This window comes from Melopsittacus undulatus, chromosome 9, assembly GCF_012275295.1.
Source record: "Melopsittacus undulatus isolate bMelUnd1 chromosome 9, bMelUnd1.mat.Z, whole genome shotgun sequence".
NCBI lineage: Eukaryota > Metazoa > Chordata > Aves > Psittaciformes > Psittaculidae > Melopsittacus > Melopsittacus undulatus.
In genome coordinates this window covers 43,230,690-43,247,977 of record NC_047535.1, presented here as the reverse complement: position 1 = coordinate 43,247,977, position 17,288 = coordinate 43,230,690, and the positions used below count along the sequence as shown (strand labels likewise).

Below are 17,288 nucleotides of genomic sequence, written 5' to 3'. Positions count from 1 at the left end.
TTCTCCACCATCTATCAGAGACTACTGTCCAGAGCTGGTAAACAGATTCACACCCAGTCACCACATCCTAGTTCTATCACAATGATTCTACTTCCAAACACACTGTTAGAAACAATTTTTCTTATCTGATTCCTTTTACTGCACCAGTTTTGAAAGAGCTTACAGAACATCTTATGACAGCGGGTTTGAATGGGACAGTAATACCCAGCAAGCACAAGTGGCAGAGAGCAGTAATTTTATATCACCCAATAACCTGTAGCTAACAGCATGCATCCAATTGTGCCTGGAGACATTTGACAACTTCTTTATAAGTACAGAGAGCCTTGTAATTATAAGCACAAACAGAGATCGAGCAAGAACTAGCTTACACAGAAAATGGAGATACAAGTTCAGGATTTCAAATAGAAGAAAGTGCTTCCTTCAGTAAACAGGAAAAGGAACACACTGTGCAGCTGTTAGTGTTGGTACACGTCTAAACTGGAACAAAGGAAATAGCATCAGGATAAAAGCGCACGTTCACCTAAGAGTTAGTGAGAAACTAGGACTGAATAACCACACTCATTCTTTGTGTCAAAGACAGAAAAATTGAGGTAGCAGATACCCACCAGGAAAGTAAAACTGACCTCATTCAAAGAGGAGTTTTTCTTGTTAAGAACACTGAGAGAGGTCTACTTTGTGCATGTAATATTTTAATCCAGACCAAATCTGGAGGCAGAGCTACAGTGAAGATTTTACGAGACATAAGGATTTTAGAAAGAAATAATATTTTTATACTTAAAAAAGTTTTCAGGCACAGAAGTGTCTGAATTTCTTACAGTAAAGAAATTATTACACTGAGCACATTTACTCTAAACAGAGATCCAGTGAAGACAGTGTTGCTTTTTATTTATCCAGCTGTGATTAGAACCAATTTAGCTCTGTTATTCTGTTTCTACTGTAAAAGCCTTCATTCCTTTTCATTGTATTCATTGTATCTTGAGATCTGAGTAAGATATTGTTTACCCAAGTTAAAAACAAAATTATACAAGGCAATCAAATTATAGAGGAATATTCCTAAGAATTTACCTTTGATTCCTAACCAGAGGCTGTAGACACTGAACTTCCTAAAATCCAAAATTCTATCTGCTTAGCTTTTGGTAACAACAAAAGACAGTTAAACAGAAGACTTGACACTTCTGGAGAAAACGTATACAGTATCATCTGTCCTCATAAATCACTATGAATTCCTATCCTCCGTAGTGGATCTGGGAATATTCCACAAGTTCAAGTCCCTGAAATATTCCGAGAAACCCTGGATTAGTTCCCAAGATATTAAAAACATCAGAGTCTTCTAGATAGGCAGATGCTTGCTTTAATATATCTAAGTGGCAGCCTGTTCGCATACCTAGGGATGGAGGAAGCAACTGCAGTCTAACACTAATTTTGCAAAACAATGCCACTGACTTCAAGGAGTCCAACCTTCTAGTTTGCACCAATACTTGATAAAGAAGAATTCAGTGCCAGTTTAATAGTTATTCAATTCTGTTAGTCAGTAAAATACCCTAACTACCAAGAACACTAGAACGAGAGAGTAAAAATAGCAAAATACAAAAGCTCACAATTCTATGGACCTAAGGGAAAACCAGAAGGGTACAATAGATAGTTTAAAAGGCAAGGAGTAGTGCTTGCACCTCGAAATTCCAGAAGTATTGAAGAGAATTTGGGTTTCTCTCTTTCTACAAACTACACATTTAAGGTTTACCTTAACATATAAACAAAGACTGACTGCAAAGGCTCAAAAACAAGAGTTGCTTCCAGCTGATATTGAGATAACGTATTTAGCAACATCCTCTTGAATTTCCTAAGTTTTGTGCAATGCTAACATAAGCAGTTCAGATCCTGCTGCATGTCTCTTATGGTACTGTACTATGCTATATATCACTTTTCAACAGGTGTCATCTTTTAGAATTGTCTGAGTGTATGTCACCAAGACACATTCACCCTGGCTTTGGTTTTCATCTACATTCCTCTGAATTCCACATTTAGCCAAGTATTTCAATAGCTTCTTCCAAGGACTTGAAAAAATGTGGAGTAGAAACACATAGCAGAAACCATGTCTCTACTGTAGGTAAATATGAGTTGACATAGACTTAGGAAGATAAAACTGAAATATGTTCCTCAGCTCAGACACAGCATGTACTTTGGACAAGGAATGTAGGATTCTAAGAAGTTAAGACTACCTATGTACCCATACTAACAGAAGGTAAACTACTACTCTTCTATATGCTGTCAACATCTGCAGAATCAGATTTGAATGTTCTGAAGCCTTCTTTTATCATCTCCTCATGTACATAAATTCATTATAGAATCCTACTTTTTCCCAGTGGCAATTCTACTGCCAGAAAGCATGTTCTCCATGGATGGTTGCCAGAAAGCCTAGCCCACATTCCAGCTGCCTACTTTTTAATTATATTTCACATTCCTAGCTTCCTTTAAGTAGACTACTAGCATTTCAGAAAGTAATAAAATTAATGTTGAAGCTAGCTAAACTTCAAACCATTCATCATTTTTCATTATTATTAATCTGTCCCACAACAGCTGTTTAAAATATATCACTATGTACAAAGGTATATATGAGCATCTTTGGAAGGTATACCTATGGAAGTAGATACACAAGATAATGTCTGAGACAGTAGTGTCTCCTATTACTTTAGAATTTGAGGGATTCTAAAATAATAGGAGATATGAAAACTCACATTGGTGCTGATACATAACACAAAACAGCAGAAGCTGAATTAGTGCCTTATACCCACTGGTTCTGATACGTGGATTTCAGCATTGGCACTGTGTTGTCCAGATTAGATTCAGACTGATTTAATTCACCCAAGAACACTTTTCCCTATTCCCTGTCAGAAATCTGTACACAGTTGATAACTGCCAGTTACCAGCTTTGAAGAAAGAGCTACCACTTGCTAAGACAATTATCACAGAACGTCTTAATTAATCTTAATTATTTATTCATCAGTTAAAAGGATACTGGCTTGCAAATCCTGTGGCTCAAGGCAGTGAATACACACTGTACTTACAGAGAAGAAACAGAATGCACTGACAGATTTAGAATCCTGATGTGTGTTTAAACATTTCAAAAGCAAAACATTATCATAAGCAGCATTTTCAGGGAAATAAAAAGTAAGCCAGCTCCATTAGAATGTTCTGCAGTATTAATGGGCTGCCAGCCTTGCTGTGAAACAGCCTAGAGTGGAGAGGTCTCTCTGTAGTGACAGACAGGTAAGTACACTTATCCATAAAGCACAATCATCCCACTTTTTTCCTCAATTCCTTGAGTATATGAACATTATAGGAATGAGAACTAGCATTTTCTGAGCCCTTTAGGCTTCATATTCCAAAGATCAGTAATTTTTTCTATTTTTTAACATTAATTGATGTGCACTGTAAAACATGGAGAAACTGGGGAACAAGAGTGTGCCGAAGAGGGGAACAGAAATTACAAAAGCCCATCAATAACCCTTTATATTCTACAATGGTGATCAAAAGTACACTAAATGTAAAACTGATTATTTAGTAAATTCACTAATTTAATGTTTCTTCTACATTTATAGTAGATGTAATCTGTCCTGTAAGATGGCACTAGAGTTACATGTATGCTTACAAATTAAGTTGGCAGGCTTTTCATTTGCTCTCATTTTTCTTTTCAAAATGTTCTATGTAAAACTTTAATATCAAAGTTTTGATATTTGTGGTATTTCAGCTTTCTTGATTTCATCATGAATGTCAAGATACTTGTTTTTGCTTTTTATTTTCACATTATAAACTTCATAGCTTCTTTAGAATGGAAATTCAGTTCTCTTGTTACCATCAATAATTATACACTGTTCTATGCAGAGGATAAAAAAGCCAGAAGATATATAAAGAATATCAATGTATTTATGCCCCATGATTTTTAACCCAGTCTCCTTTAGAACCTAGTTAGGGACTGTGAACATTCACTTTAGCTATCCAACAGGTGGGAGGGATCACTATGATTATATAAGCTGACCAGACAAATGTTTTTCCACAAACTAATTCTAGACCATTTCAAAAACAACCAAAATCTAATCTTCTTCAAAATCTAATCCAATCAATTTAATCTTGATTAAAGACTTGAGGGAATGGACGTAGGATAACACCCTTGCAATAAACCACTATCTTCATATCAAAATAAAACTAACAAAAACATACCACTAACCCCCATACTTTAACTGAACCCACAACTGTACAATTGGAAAAATAATGGAACCCAATTTTGGCCTTCAGATCTATTTTAAACTGTTTGCAACAAGATTATAGAGCTTTGTATTAGTAATTAACTAGAGAGCAGCAAATTAATCCATTAAACATCTCTTGAATAAGTTAAATGGACAGAGCTCCTGAAGTCCTTCAGTCTAAGGCACATTTTTCAGTCCTTTGCATCCTGTGACTCTCTTCTGAACCCACTACAAATTATCAATACCTCTACAACTAAAAAACCCCAAAATAAAGGAAAACATTTAGAATTCACTTACAAACAAGGAGTTCATTTTTTTCTACTCTAACTTGAGAGTCCTGTGTTTAAATATTCAATGTCACACTTGTCTTTATTCAACTGTGAGATTGAGCTGTGGTTTTGCCTAGTAATTCAATAAAATAAAACATAACCTGGAACAAACAACAGGCATTTTCTAGAGAAATGGTGCTCTGCAGACACTTGGCTGTAAATCTATCAGTATCTGCTGCCTGTACCCTCAGGCTAGGATTTAATTAACTTGTTATCACCCCTCTGCATTACAGAACTGAAGAAATGGACAACAAAAAATACAAGTATACAGGCCTCTTCTTGGTAGAATTAATATTTCCAGACACTGTCAGTCTCTAAGCTGAGACTATCATGTCCATGAGTAAGGAAAATGCCAGCACCAAACCAGATTTCAGCAGCTGGAATACATTAATATGATTTAAAAAATAAAATTCAAAAATAATGTTTTTCTGCAGCCACATAAAGTGATGATTTTGGCTGGTTTGAATTAGTCAAAGTAGAAACAGGGATCAGCACAGAGCTCTATCTTCCCATCTCTATAGGCAGTCCCCTGTGTTAGAGGACAAACCAAGATGCAGCACACCCTTTGGACTTTGACCTTTAGCTGTAATTAATCAGCATATAAAATGTATTCTATATGTAGCAATTCTATAGATCATGTAACTGAAGATCCTTTGGTTTTACTGCTCTCACTACCTACTCTGGTTTTGCTTCTCCATAAAAACGTGATTGCCTGACTTCTATAGCCCTTTGCAACCATACTTTTTTTCTTCTTCCTCCTCCTTAGCAGTTCTGGAATGAAATCATTTATAGACAGGCTCAGTTAAATAAATACTAGTGCTCGTACAAAAAAAATGGTTTGCCAGCTTTAGAATATTTAGGCATTTTCAAAATCTTTCAAATATATTAATAATTTTAGTGTTTACATAATCTGTAGGAAACTTCACTGTTTTGTAATCTCTAATTTTAAAGTTTGCTGTATGGTTTCTGGTTTTTCAAGTCTGAATCATAACTTTGAAGACAGGCTGTCATACTAATTGCTTCTCTTACCAGCCCAATCTATCCTAATTAATTCTCCTATTTGTGATTACACAATATCCTTGCATGAATTACCACAAGCACTAGCCTGGACTGCATTATGAGGAAAGCATTTAATATCTTTTTAGCTATCTTTTAGCATAGTTAAAACAAAGAAGAGGAACCAGATAATGAGATTAGTCAGCTCTCTACAGACCAATGACACATATACTGTAGACATTGTATAGACAATTGTATATACACATATACTGTAGACATTGTTCAGAAACTTTGGTGCTTTCCTTCTTGATTTTTCTTGTATTTCAAGCTTGGGAACAATAAGTAGATGGGTGATGCATAAGCACACTAAAGTTAGAATAGTTTGCTGTCTGATCCAAGAGGTGGCAAAAGAAAAATGAGCAAGTGTGCACCTGAGTTCAGTTTGCATTCCCAACCGTTAGACCGAAGCCTGTATCTCCTAATATCTCATGTAGCTATTTGTTACTGCTATGTACTATCCAGCACCTAAGACAAATAGTTAGGGGAGTAGAAATTTTGACGTCATTTATTCCTCCTAAATATTACCTAAAAGCTCACAGCAGCTGTATATATAGTCATACAGGTAGATGTACTCCCAGAAGCTTAAGAGCATTAATCTAATAAAGTATTCCCCTCCCATTTGTGCTGTAGCTTCAAACAACACTTTTAGATCTCAGCAAAGACAGAAAGTCACTTGTTCAACTGATTTGGAGATCTTGGAAAATAATTAATAAGAATAAACCTATTCTACCACATTGTATGACAGAATTCATGTAAGTCCAATATGCAAACCACTGATTGCTAAATTGCCATAGAACGAAAGGATATTACAGAACTGCCATACTTGAGCATTCTACTGCTGAAATTTCAGTTTAATTGCAAACTGGAAAACTAAAACCAGCTTCATTTTAAAAGCAAGGAAGTTTCTAGTTCAGTCAACAAAATGATGAAATAAATCAGCTCTTTTCTTACCCTTATTGTACATATTGGTTGGTACTTGCACATCACTCAGACTGATATTCACAGGCAAGTTATTGAAGTGGTCATTTGGCACTAGAATGAACTCCTTCCCCAGCTCCAAATAGTTTCCTTCTTCATCTCGTTCATTTATGAGCACAGCATTGAAGTATTCATACTGCAAAAGAAACTCACATTCAGTACTCAGAAGTCATATTCAGCATAAAATCACAAGATTTTAATATTTTAACATATTTATCATTCATTGATTGGCATTTACATATGTCTCCATCTAGAATAGAACACCAAGATATTTTTTTCATCTCTCAGATTCCCTCTGTACTGCTAGTACAGGTACATTTCTGAAACCAGATTTATCAATACATCCCAAGAAAACCCCATATTACCTCAGATCTCTGGCTGCCCTGAAAACGTTAGGGGCAGTCCAACAACACCCTGAACAAAATGCACTATTTTTAATACTAAGGTCTCTAGATTTAAACAAATCCCTGGAGAATTATTTATATCAATAGATCTATTTATATTATTTCCACCAGTTTAAGAACTGCTATCAGTGCTGAATTTATGCCTTGAGAAACTAAACATTTTTACTTCACGGGAATATTAACTACATCTGTTGTTGCTTACCCAACATGTACTGACTGACACTTCCTAAAGAAAAATATTAGCTTTATCCTGAATTTTACAGATGTACATCATAGCCAGTTTTGTCGAATTATGCATACTTCAATACAGACATATAAACTTCACAGGGACTTATTTTGAACAAGAAATTATTGTCTACCTGTTACAGACTCCTGAAGAGTATTTGCCTTATTTTGTACATAACTATAACCAAATAAGCAAAAGCAATTTAGACAAAATTATATCTTTCTTTATGACATTGTTTAATAAGAAATTCTAGCAAGCTTTGAAGCAACAAACAGTGAAGACAACTTTCTAACCTCTCAAATAACCTTAACCCTCGCAAGTTTGTGATGTTTCTTAACTGAAAGAGACCTAAGTTTAGTTTTGAAGAATCTCATTCATTTAAATGAGTCTCTGTCCTAACTATCCATTTGAGAGTAAATCAATATAATAGACATAAATCTATGCATTCATAAATTGTATGTATCTACACAACCTGCATAAGGATAAACATACCATTTACAAAGCTAAAACAGATCAGCAAGTACAAAAACTTAAAAGGCTTTTCACAAGCACTCTTTCTTAGTGTGATATGCAACTTATTTTACTAAATAAGAATTATTTTAAATCTTACAATCTCTACACTTATGTTAAAAACCTCAGTAATGCTGGTATCTTAAATGGAAGGTTACTTGGAAAACAGCTTTCCATATCCTGCTCTTTTAGGTTTTAGGTTTACAAAATGGCAAACCCATAGTTTGGATTTTAGATGAAAGTAGAACATAAAGTCACTGTCTATTAGCTAAATATTGAGGACCTCCTGTGTATGACAGAAATATTCAGACAAACTCAGTATTCCACAGAACATTAATCACATATAACAAAGATTAAGACACAGCAGTATCTGAAAATCAGTCTAAGAGAAATTAATCTGACATGATTAAACATTTGATCTTAAAAGTTATTTTACTTTATCAGTTTATACTGAGATGAGCCAAATCTACTGCATATACCTCCTGAATATATACAGACAGCTAGTGAATCCTCAAGTTCAGGAAAAAAAACAACCCACAGTAGCCCTTTTTTAGCTTTTTAACTCCTGGAGCCCCAGGTAAGGAAAAGAATAATTTGTCTAAAGGTGTAGTTTCATTAATTAATTCCAAAAGTTACTAGAATTATCCAACACCCCCACAGATGCTGCCCTTTTCTATATCATTTGGAGTTTGCCACTGTTTGTCCTGGGTTCAGCAGTAGCAGTCATTATTCTCCTTCTTAGTAGCTGATGCAGAGCTGTGTTTCTTGACTTTCGGCCTGGAAACAGCACTGATAACACTGATGTTTTTAGCTGTTGCTCAGTAATGTTTACTCTGACCAAGTACTTTCTGAGCCCCATGCTCTGCCAGGGAGGAGGAGAAGCCAGGAGGAAGCAGAGACAGGACACCTTACCCAAACAAGCCAAAGAGGTATTTCATACCACAGCACATCATGCCCACTATATAAACTGGGGGCAGTTACCCAGAAGGTGGAGATCACTACTCAGATCAGGCTGGGGATCAGTTGGTGGGTGGTGAGTGGTTGTATTCTCTCCCCTTGTTATTTCCTTTATCATTATTATTACTGGTGGTAGCAGTAGTCATTTGTGTTATACCTTAGTTACTGGACTGTTCTTATCTCAACCCATGGGAGTTACATTCATTTGATTCTCCTCCCATCCCTCCAGGAGCGGGGTTGAGGAAGGTGGAGCGGAGTGAGAGAGAGGCTGCGTTGCTGGGCTTAAACCATGGCACTGTTACACATTTTACTCATACCAAAACCAAAAGGATAAAGAAACATAATCATTTCCAAGAAACACCAGTTCTCATTTTATCTGGGAGAAACCATTATTATCTGCTTATTATCCAGGTTTATCATGGATCATTAACTGCACTGCATGCCTGCTGCACACATGTGATAGCAGCTTTTTCAGTTTACCCTTTCTGCAAAAGCCAGAGACAGTTGGCAGAAGACTTGAAAGCCCAACCTGTATTTCCCATTTTAGTAAGAAACAGAATATTCCTTCCAACATTAAGCCATGCAGTAATGACAGTTGTAAAACACAATTCTACTCCAATTCCAAGGATGGAAGAATAAGTTGTTCAGCTTTTCAATGATATATTAGATAATATCTAAGTCTGCAAAAAGGCTTATATTCCATCCTCTGGGAGTACAGTATAAGTAAAATTCTATACTACATGCTTCTTTCTTGCTAACCACCTCCCTCTTCACAACCCTTGGACAGTAAAGTTTCAGCAGGGTATAGATGACTGTTTCATCTGGTTTCCAAACCACTTGTTTTCTTGTCCTTTAAGATGTGGGTTTGTTTTCCTTTTTCTCTGTTGGAAAGGACATTGCCTCCATAATTGCTGGAGCTACAGATAAGCCATTGCATTGCTTTCATGACACTTCTTGGCTTTGTTAATCAGGACTGTCACAAAGAGATCAAAGGGGGTTTTCTTATTAAGACCACCACTACAAGCATTCATAACACCTAACTCCAACTCTTGCATTTAAACATCACACTTTAAGTGGAAGGCGAACACATTTAAAGATAAAAATGTTTGTACTAAAATATGTAGAGATATACTGTTCTCCTTTAACTGAATTTATGTATCAAGAAATAATTTCTACAGTAATTCACACACAGCCATAGTGATTTCAAGGATGCATATTTACCTTGCCAATGGGTTTTATAATCCTTTAAAAATTGCAGGAAAAGTGGTCAAATTTCAAATGAAAATATCAGATTATACATGGAAATTGCCTCTAAAAGAATATTATTTCCTTTCATTCAGTGGGTTATTTCCTTTTCCAAAGGAGTTAATTAGTAGCCATCCTTCTTCAACATGTTCTGTAAGTGGCAAGGCTAGCCAAGTATTAAAATCTGCTATATTCTAAATAAAATGAAACCACTCGTTTCACAATTAAGGGTATTTAGGACCGATTGTTCCTTTGGTATATTTAGTATTCACTGATTTATTGGTTGGAGTCTGTATTTTCCCTTTTCAGTTCTACAAGTGTATACGCAATAATATGATTGGGTAGAGTGACGGGACATTAAAGCAAATTGTAGTATAAAATTGTCCTTACAGTATTACACTAATTAGTATTTTCCTGGGTTGGTGTTTTTTTTCTGTTTTATTTAAAGTGTGTTGGGGTTTGGTTTGTTGGCATTTTTTGGTTTTACTTTTGCAAGTGAGAAGCCTACAGCAATAACATATTAAATACAGCCCAAGTTCTAAACCTGATTAAACATCAGGTAAAACATACAGCTCAATAACTCTACTGAAAAAGATCAGTGTTTAAGCAGAGCTGTTATACAGTAGTTTCTGTTGTCACTTTACCACCAAGGAAAATGATGAGCGTGGCAGCTGAAAAGTGGAAAAAACACGAAAATATGAAAGTAATCCCATCTGCTGTTCTGACACTGCACTCGAGAGCATGCCCAAGGGAAAGAGGATAATGTCCTGTTTGCTGACAACACAAATACTCTACCTGCTAAACGCTAAGAGAAAATGACTTCAATTTCATCTTGTCAATGAAGGCCAATCTTTGATGTAACCTTAAGTAGGTGAGTTCTGTGTGTGTACAATAAAACATGCCAAGAAGTTATTAGTCAAATAACAAAATAATTATCAAGGTTGGGAGCATAGCCAGTCTCTACCGTGACTTGACCAAAGGGTGAGTTTACACCAACCTTACATTTAAACTTGCACAGTGAGCAATGAACTGGACAATCAGTCATCAAAGGAAATCTCATTCACATAATCTACCATATGCACCTCAAGGTCTAAATAGGGACTCTTACACTTCTGCACTTTTAAATTTTCTCAAGTAAATACACTCATGTTTCTTATCTGTACATTCCTCGGCAGCATCCAGTCATTCTGAATGTTTGATCAAGCACTTTGAAAGCCTCCGCTGTATTGTAATGAAGACAACCTAGAGCAAAGCCATAAGAATTGGGGACAAATAGGAGTTTCAGTTTTCATAAAAGTTTATCATTATGAAGAAAAAAGCCTTCCCAATGCAAGCCAATATAAGCTCATCAGTAGTGCTCAATAGAACAAGGACTGGACAAGCCTGCCTCAGCAAGGAGCTAATCATATTTGAGATATCCCAAAGAATCACACTGCGAATAGTCTGCAGAACCCTAGGCTGCTCCAACGTACTGGTATAATCATAGCACAGAGAGATGGGGCTGTTAGGAGATCAATCACAAAATTGTTTTACAGGTTCATTCATGCTGACTAGCAAAGGCAAGCTTTGTTTTAAAACACCCTAAGTTAGCTTCAGCCACAATACAGAAGTGTGCAGGGTATGATCTCTTTGTGTGGCTCCCACAGACATCTTAATGATGATAAAAAATTCATTCAAAGGTATCACAGGAAAATGTGGGAAAGTGCAAGGTTTGTGGCATCCAGTGAGAACCAAGGGAGAATTAGCAGGGGAGAACTGATTTGCAAGGCAAGAAACAAGTCTTGAAGATCTCTGTTCCAATTTAGATGCTTATTTATTGGCATAATGTCTCAACTAAACAAGCACCTTGATTACAATGAACACTGCTGAAACAAGACATCAGTAATTTAGATATAGTACTGCAACATAGTACAAACTGTGGTGGATGAGTGATATTCTGTATTTCTATTTATGTTTATATTTATTGTAAACAGGTATCTTATGATGCTTATTTACCAAATATTTGTTACAACTGTAAACAGCTTATTTGTTTAAATATATTTACCTTTTAAAATATACATTCAAATGCAAATTGCCTTTGCAACTTAGTTCTTGGTACATAAAAGACAACATGTATCAATTGGTTTCATTGTATTTTTAAATGAAGTAGTTTGTTTTACAGGTATGAAACAATGCAAGCCACAATTTTAGTTTGGTTTTTTTCCTATAGTACAGAAATTATTGTTACCAAAGCATTAAAAAAAAAGAAAGTCCTATTTGCAGAACTATAAGGACAAGGAAGGTGTAACAACAAAATCAGGAATGATTTGCACTAATGGGTCAGCACTATAGCAGTATTGGGGTGACACTGATAATTTTTACCAATGCAAGAACCATTTTCACAGTGTTTCATCTAAAGACAAAGCTGGTTGTCTCTAGGAAACACTAAACCAAGAAAACTTTATCAAATTTGTATTACATCTCAAAATGCTAGAGCATCAGAGAGAAAATTAAGCAGTAAATAGCATGGAATATTAAGGGTTAAAGCAAAACCTAGCATTAAACAGCACACAACTAGAAATGAACAATAACTTGAATATCTACTGCAGTTTCAGCAAACTAGCTATCATCAGAGATTAAAAAAAAGGACAAGTTTCTGTTCTCAAGACTTTGACAAGGACACATCTCTAAGAGGGTAGAAATGTTCATGATATGTACAAAACAAAATGAGAAGAGTTATCCATTCTGAGGAAGGGTTGCTTACTACAAACCATATTGACAAGTCTCCACTCTAGTATTCACATGTTAATGAAGAGGCAGATGTCTGAATGCATATCAGTTTCTAATGCTCAAAAAAAGCCTCTTCTCACAGTTGTCCACTGAGGAGGATTTACATTTTGAAGCACATGATTAAAGCTCTTGTCTTCAAGAACTTAGCCTGCTGTTTAGCAGTATAAAAGTTCATAAAAGCTAACTGTCTCATTCAATAAAAAGTGGTTTGAATTTTAAGAAGCTTTTAGCTGTCAGAAAACTGGCATCTTTTGTAAAATACCATCTTTACAATTCCTGATTATTCTATGAAAGTTCTTACTTGCTATTCTGTAAGAATTTCCTATGCTTCTGCTCCCCCCCCTCCCCTTTTCATGTCTTTAACAGTAAAGTTTTGGAAACACCTGGCATTTGAAATGTGATCAATCCCTCTTTATGGGAACAGCATAAAAATTTGCTTATAAGTTTGCAAAGACAATTCATTTAGTTTTGACACAGTCAAATTAAGATGACATTACCCTGGGCTATCCATTCCCTCTCAATACGATTACCCTGTTAAAATGAGCTTAAACAGGATAAATAGAATACTTCATTAAACTATAAAATCAATAATACTTCATTGAAGTATAAAGACAATTATACCAGCATGTAAATTGATAACACATCAAGGTCTCAGAGGTCTTGTAAGGATTAACTGGTTCACTAAGAGTGGGAAGTAGTAATTATGATGGCTATTTCAAATCATCCAGTAAAGAGTCACTTCACTTCAGGTTATAATTTTCAGAGGAAGCCTCCTTTTTCCTTAAATAACATCTAAAATACCTGTTTCTACATACAAAACCTCTCAAGATTCTTTGTCACAAGGCTGAACAAAAACTCTTTGGTCACTTTTAAGCTTAGCAAACACAACAAAGGAGAAAGGCTTCCAGTACAACATTTCGGATACCTGTATGACAAGCCTTATTGGAGAGCTAATGTTTTTGCTGGGTCTAGAAATGCAAGAGATCAGCATGTTTATTTCAGTACACATAAAAGTCCCTGAGGAATACTTTCTGCTAATGAGCAAAACAAATCCCTGCTCATAAATCCCTGTTATGTTAAAAAGATACCAGTTACATAGATAAGTTCAGAGCCAGTTATGCTCATACAGAGCTGAAGCAAACCATGGAGAAAACTTACTGAAAATTTATAAAGCGACTTTAATCAAGAATTTCATGACTTAAGTGAACTATTTTATAACCAGAATAAAATAATGTGCAAATTGTCCATTTCAAAACCACATAATTGCCACAAATACCATAAAGCTAATACTGTGGAGCAATAAAAAGGCTGAAGACCCAAACCTGAAAAATCTACCGTACAGTAGCGTGGCCCCTTGGTAATGCTTATTGTCTCTGCATCCATTGCTGAGAGAGCATGACAGGAATAATTCTGGGGCTTGGGCAACCCCTTCGTGCTGCATTCAAAATGCTTAATCCTGCCCTTAACACAGACAGAGCTCCCTTGGCTCTGTACTTGTGCTGAGGATACACCTTCTCAGCTTGCTCCTGATGGACACAGACAAATTCCTCCTGCTAAGAAACATGAGAGCTCTGCTGGGCTTTACTTAAACCACATTTGGGAAGAAGCAGCAAGTAGCCTAAACCTTTTCACTCCAAAAGGACCTGCTCTATGCAAGACCAAAGAAAACAAGGGAAGACTACTAAGCACTTCTAAACACTTGTGGATGTTAAGACATTTCTGACACACTTATGTCAAGCTTGCCATTACTTCTATACTACAGTGGTGGCGATCCTCCCTTTTCTGAATACAAAATACAACATTACACAGAACAGCTTGACTAGAATATTCTTTTCAGAACATTAAGAAACCTCACTATGCATAATTTATTTTTAGATTAGAAGTAGTATCCCACTGACATGGGGTGGGACCTAAAGAGAGATGCAAAATACTTAGCTCAAAACACATGCTGACAGGTTATCAGGATGCTTTAGGTGGGGGGCTACAAAATCTCTGCAGCTTGGTTGAGCAGGTAAGATGCACAGACACACTGAAGGCAGGTTTCTGCTCTGTTGAAGTCTAAAGCCAAAGATTGAAATGCAGTTTGATACATAACAGAGATAACATAACAGCACTTCGATTTCAAAATATCTGCCTTTTTATTAACACATAAAAAGTGAGGAGGATCATTCTTTTTCAGCAACTTGGAAAAAAGCAGAAGTCAAGTATGTGTGATTTTTATGGATTAACTAATGACTTCTACTAGCCATGTTCTAGGCATAAAGATAGGCATATTTTAAACTCGAGCAGCATTGTTAAGGTATTTTTAACCGAATGATATCATTTGTGTGCTTTTAAAATTACAAAAAAAAGCTGAAAAACTTGATCTTATAATACCATTTTCATTACTAGCTAGAACAACAGGACTCCTTCATTTCTCTTTAAACCCCTGTAGATCAAGACACAGATATTGAACAAGCAGGTTCAACAATTTATATAAAATAATGCTGTAAAAGAATATAGCAAAATTACAGACTTGTTTCAAAATCAATACAGTACCGTTTTCAAAAGTTCTTACCACAAGGTAACCAATGAATGGTGTTCAATATAGAACACTAAAAAAACCTCTCCACATAGTTTCAAATGTGCTATAAAAATAGAAAACCAAGCTGTTCACAAACAGATAAGGTGAGAAGTTTTAAAGTAAGAGCAGTGTACTCCCATACATGTGCAGCTCCTCTGACACATTCAGGTTGATAACAACCTCAAGGCTGCTTCTAATTATCTGACTTCTTTGTGCTTTTTTACAATCATATGCCCTAAGTACCTCATTCCTACTTCCAAGGAGAAAGAAAAAACATTTCTAAAGCTCTACATCTCCTCCATCTCCCATGAGAAGCAACTTTAACCCAGACCCTTCATAGTCTAAGGCATGCATATAATGCTGCTCTGTAATCAGCAAGACCTGCACTGTCTCCTCAACAAGATATGCCCAGGGACAGAAGACAACCTATATATAGTGTTTTGCTGGATTGGGGGTTAACAACAATCCCTACTAAAACAGAAAGTAACAGGCAGTTCATATCCAGCAGTCGACAACATCTGAACACTAACTGTGGCTCTGGATGATGAATTAAACATGCACTTGACTAGATATTTTTCTCATACCAATGGGGGTAATCAAAATAATTTAATATTGAAGAACCAGAGCAGAACTACATTTCATGGTGCTCACTGCAATCCAAGGTTTGTTTGGTTACTCCCACCCCCCCACTATACACACAGGAGGTTGAATTAATATTATTGACTACCCAAAGGAAAGCAAAAGAACACATACAACATTATTGAGTTTATTCAGGAGTAAAGTGAGAGATGAGATGTTGAGCAACTGAATGTATACAAATCCTCTTCAAATGATTAATGACTCTCTCATGCAATATAGAAATTGGGTCAGCTAAGCCCACAGTTGAAATAACAAGACCACAATGATGAGTTAATTTAATAAAGGAAACACATGTCTCCAGAGTCACACAGTTCTGGGAAGAAAAAAAGCAAATTAAACACAACAACATCTATTTTGTTCATAAAATGAATTTAAAATGTATAAAAAAAATCTCACAAAAAAATAAAATTAGTAATGAGGATACTAAAAGAACAGGGAAGCCCTAAACTTGAGAGGATATTTTACAAATTGTAGTTAAATACTAATATATTATTCTAAATTTCAAGTTACACTATGAAAGAACTCTTCAAACCTGTAGATCATGCTAAAAGCAGCATGCCTTCTGACGGGATTACTGCTGAAGCACAAGTATTACTTCCCCGATCCCTTACAGTGCTGCTTTGCATTGACTGAATGCATAAAGTTAAAAAAAAATAGACAAAGAAAATACTTTCACATATCATATTCTGAGTCTTTTCTTGACTTCATTCAACAAGAATGAGCCCCACATATAGGAAGTCAGAAGCTGCATAAGCTACCTGATGGAGATTTGCTTCAAACACTAGTTTGTATTTGGCCTGGGAGCTAGCTTGGTGGGCAGGGAGAAGGTCTAAAGAGAGGCATGTTAAGAACTTGCTTGTTGCATAATAGCTACATGGGTAAAATGAACACCTACACACTATGCACTTCCTATTCTTGTGTGAATAAATGAGTGGTACAGTCTGAGAGTCAAGATTATGAAATATAAAAATGGCCTCTCTATGTTTTCAACTTTTAACCATTTTTCACATCAAGCAAGGACAGGCTAACAATGATAAATGTAACAGCAGCAATAAAAGAACACATTATATAAACTGAACTTGTCAGAACAACGTTATGAAACTATCTGGACCCTGTATGATTATTTCTTCACTGTATTGAAGTCTCAGATGCTCATGGGACAATTTACTACTATGCTTACTGAGCTGGAGACTGTGTTGCTATTGTACTCCTACACATAACTTCAGAGTTATGAGAAAACCACAACACAGTGTAAGGCTCTTTGAAAGCAACTTAAGAAACTATTTACATTTTCAGAAACACTACCATTTTCCATGTTCCAGCTGTAATTTCTGTAGCACTTTTGTCTATTTTGAATGAAAACAGATA

The 17,288-nt window shown here is 35.8% G+C and overlaps 1 protein-coding gene across 1 annotated transcript in view; it reads right to left on the bottom strand.

Annotated features, from left to right (window-relative positions):
- CACNA2D3 (calcium voltage-gated channel auxiliary subunit alpha2delta 3) overlaps positions 1 to 17,288 on the bottom strand; it is a 425,935-nt gene that overhangs the window by 254,120 nt on the left and 154,527 nt on the right. The window contains exon 5 of the mRNA XM_031046070.2: positions 6,581 to 6,743. Coding sequence (XP_030901930.2) covers positions 6,581 to 6,743 — 163 coding nt within the window. The remainder of the gene's footprint in view (positions 1 to 6,580; positions 6,744 to 17,288) is intronic.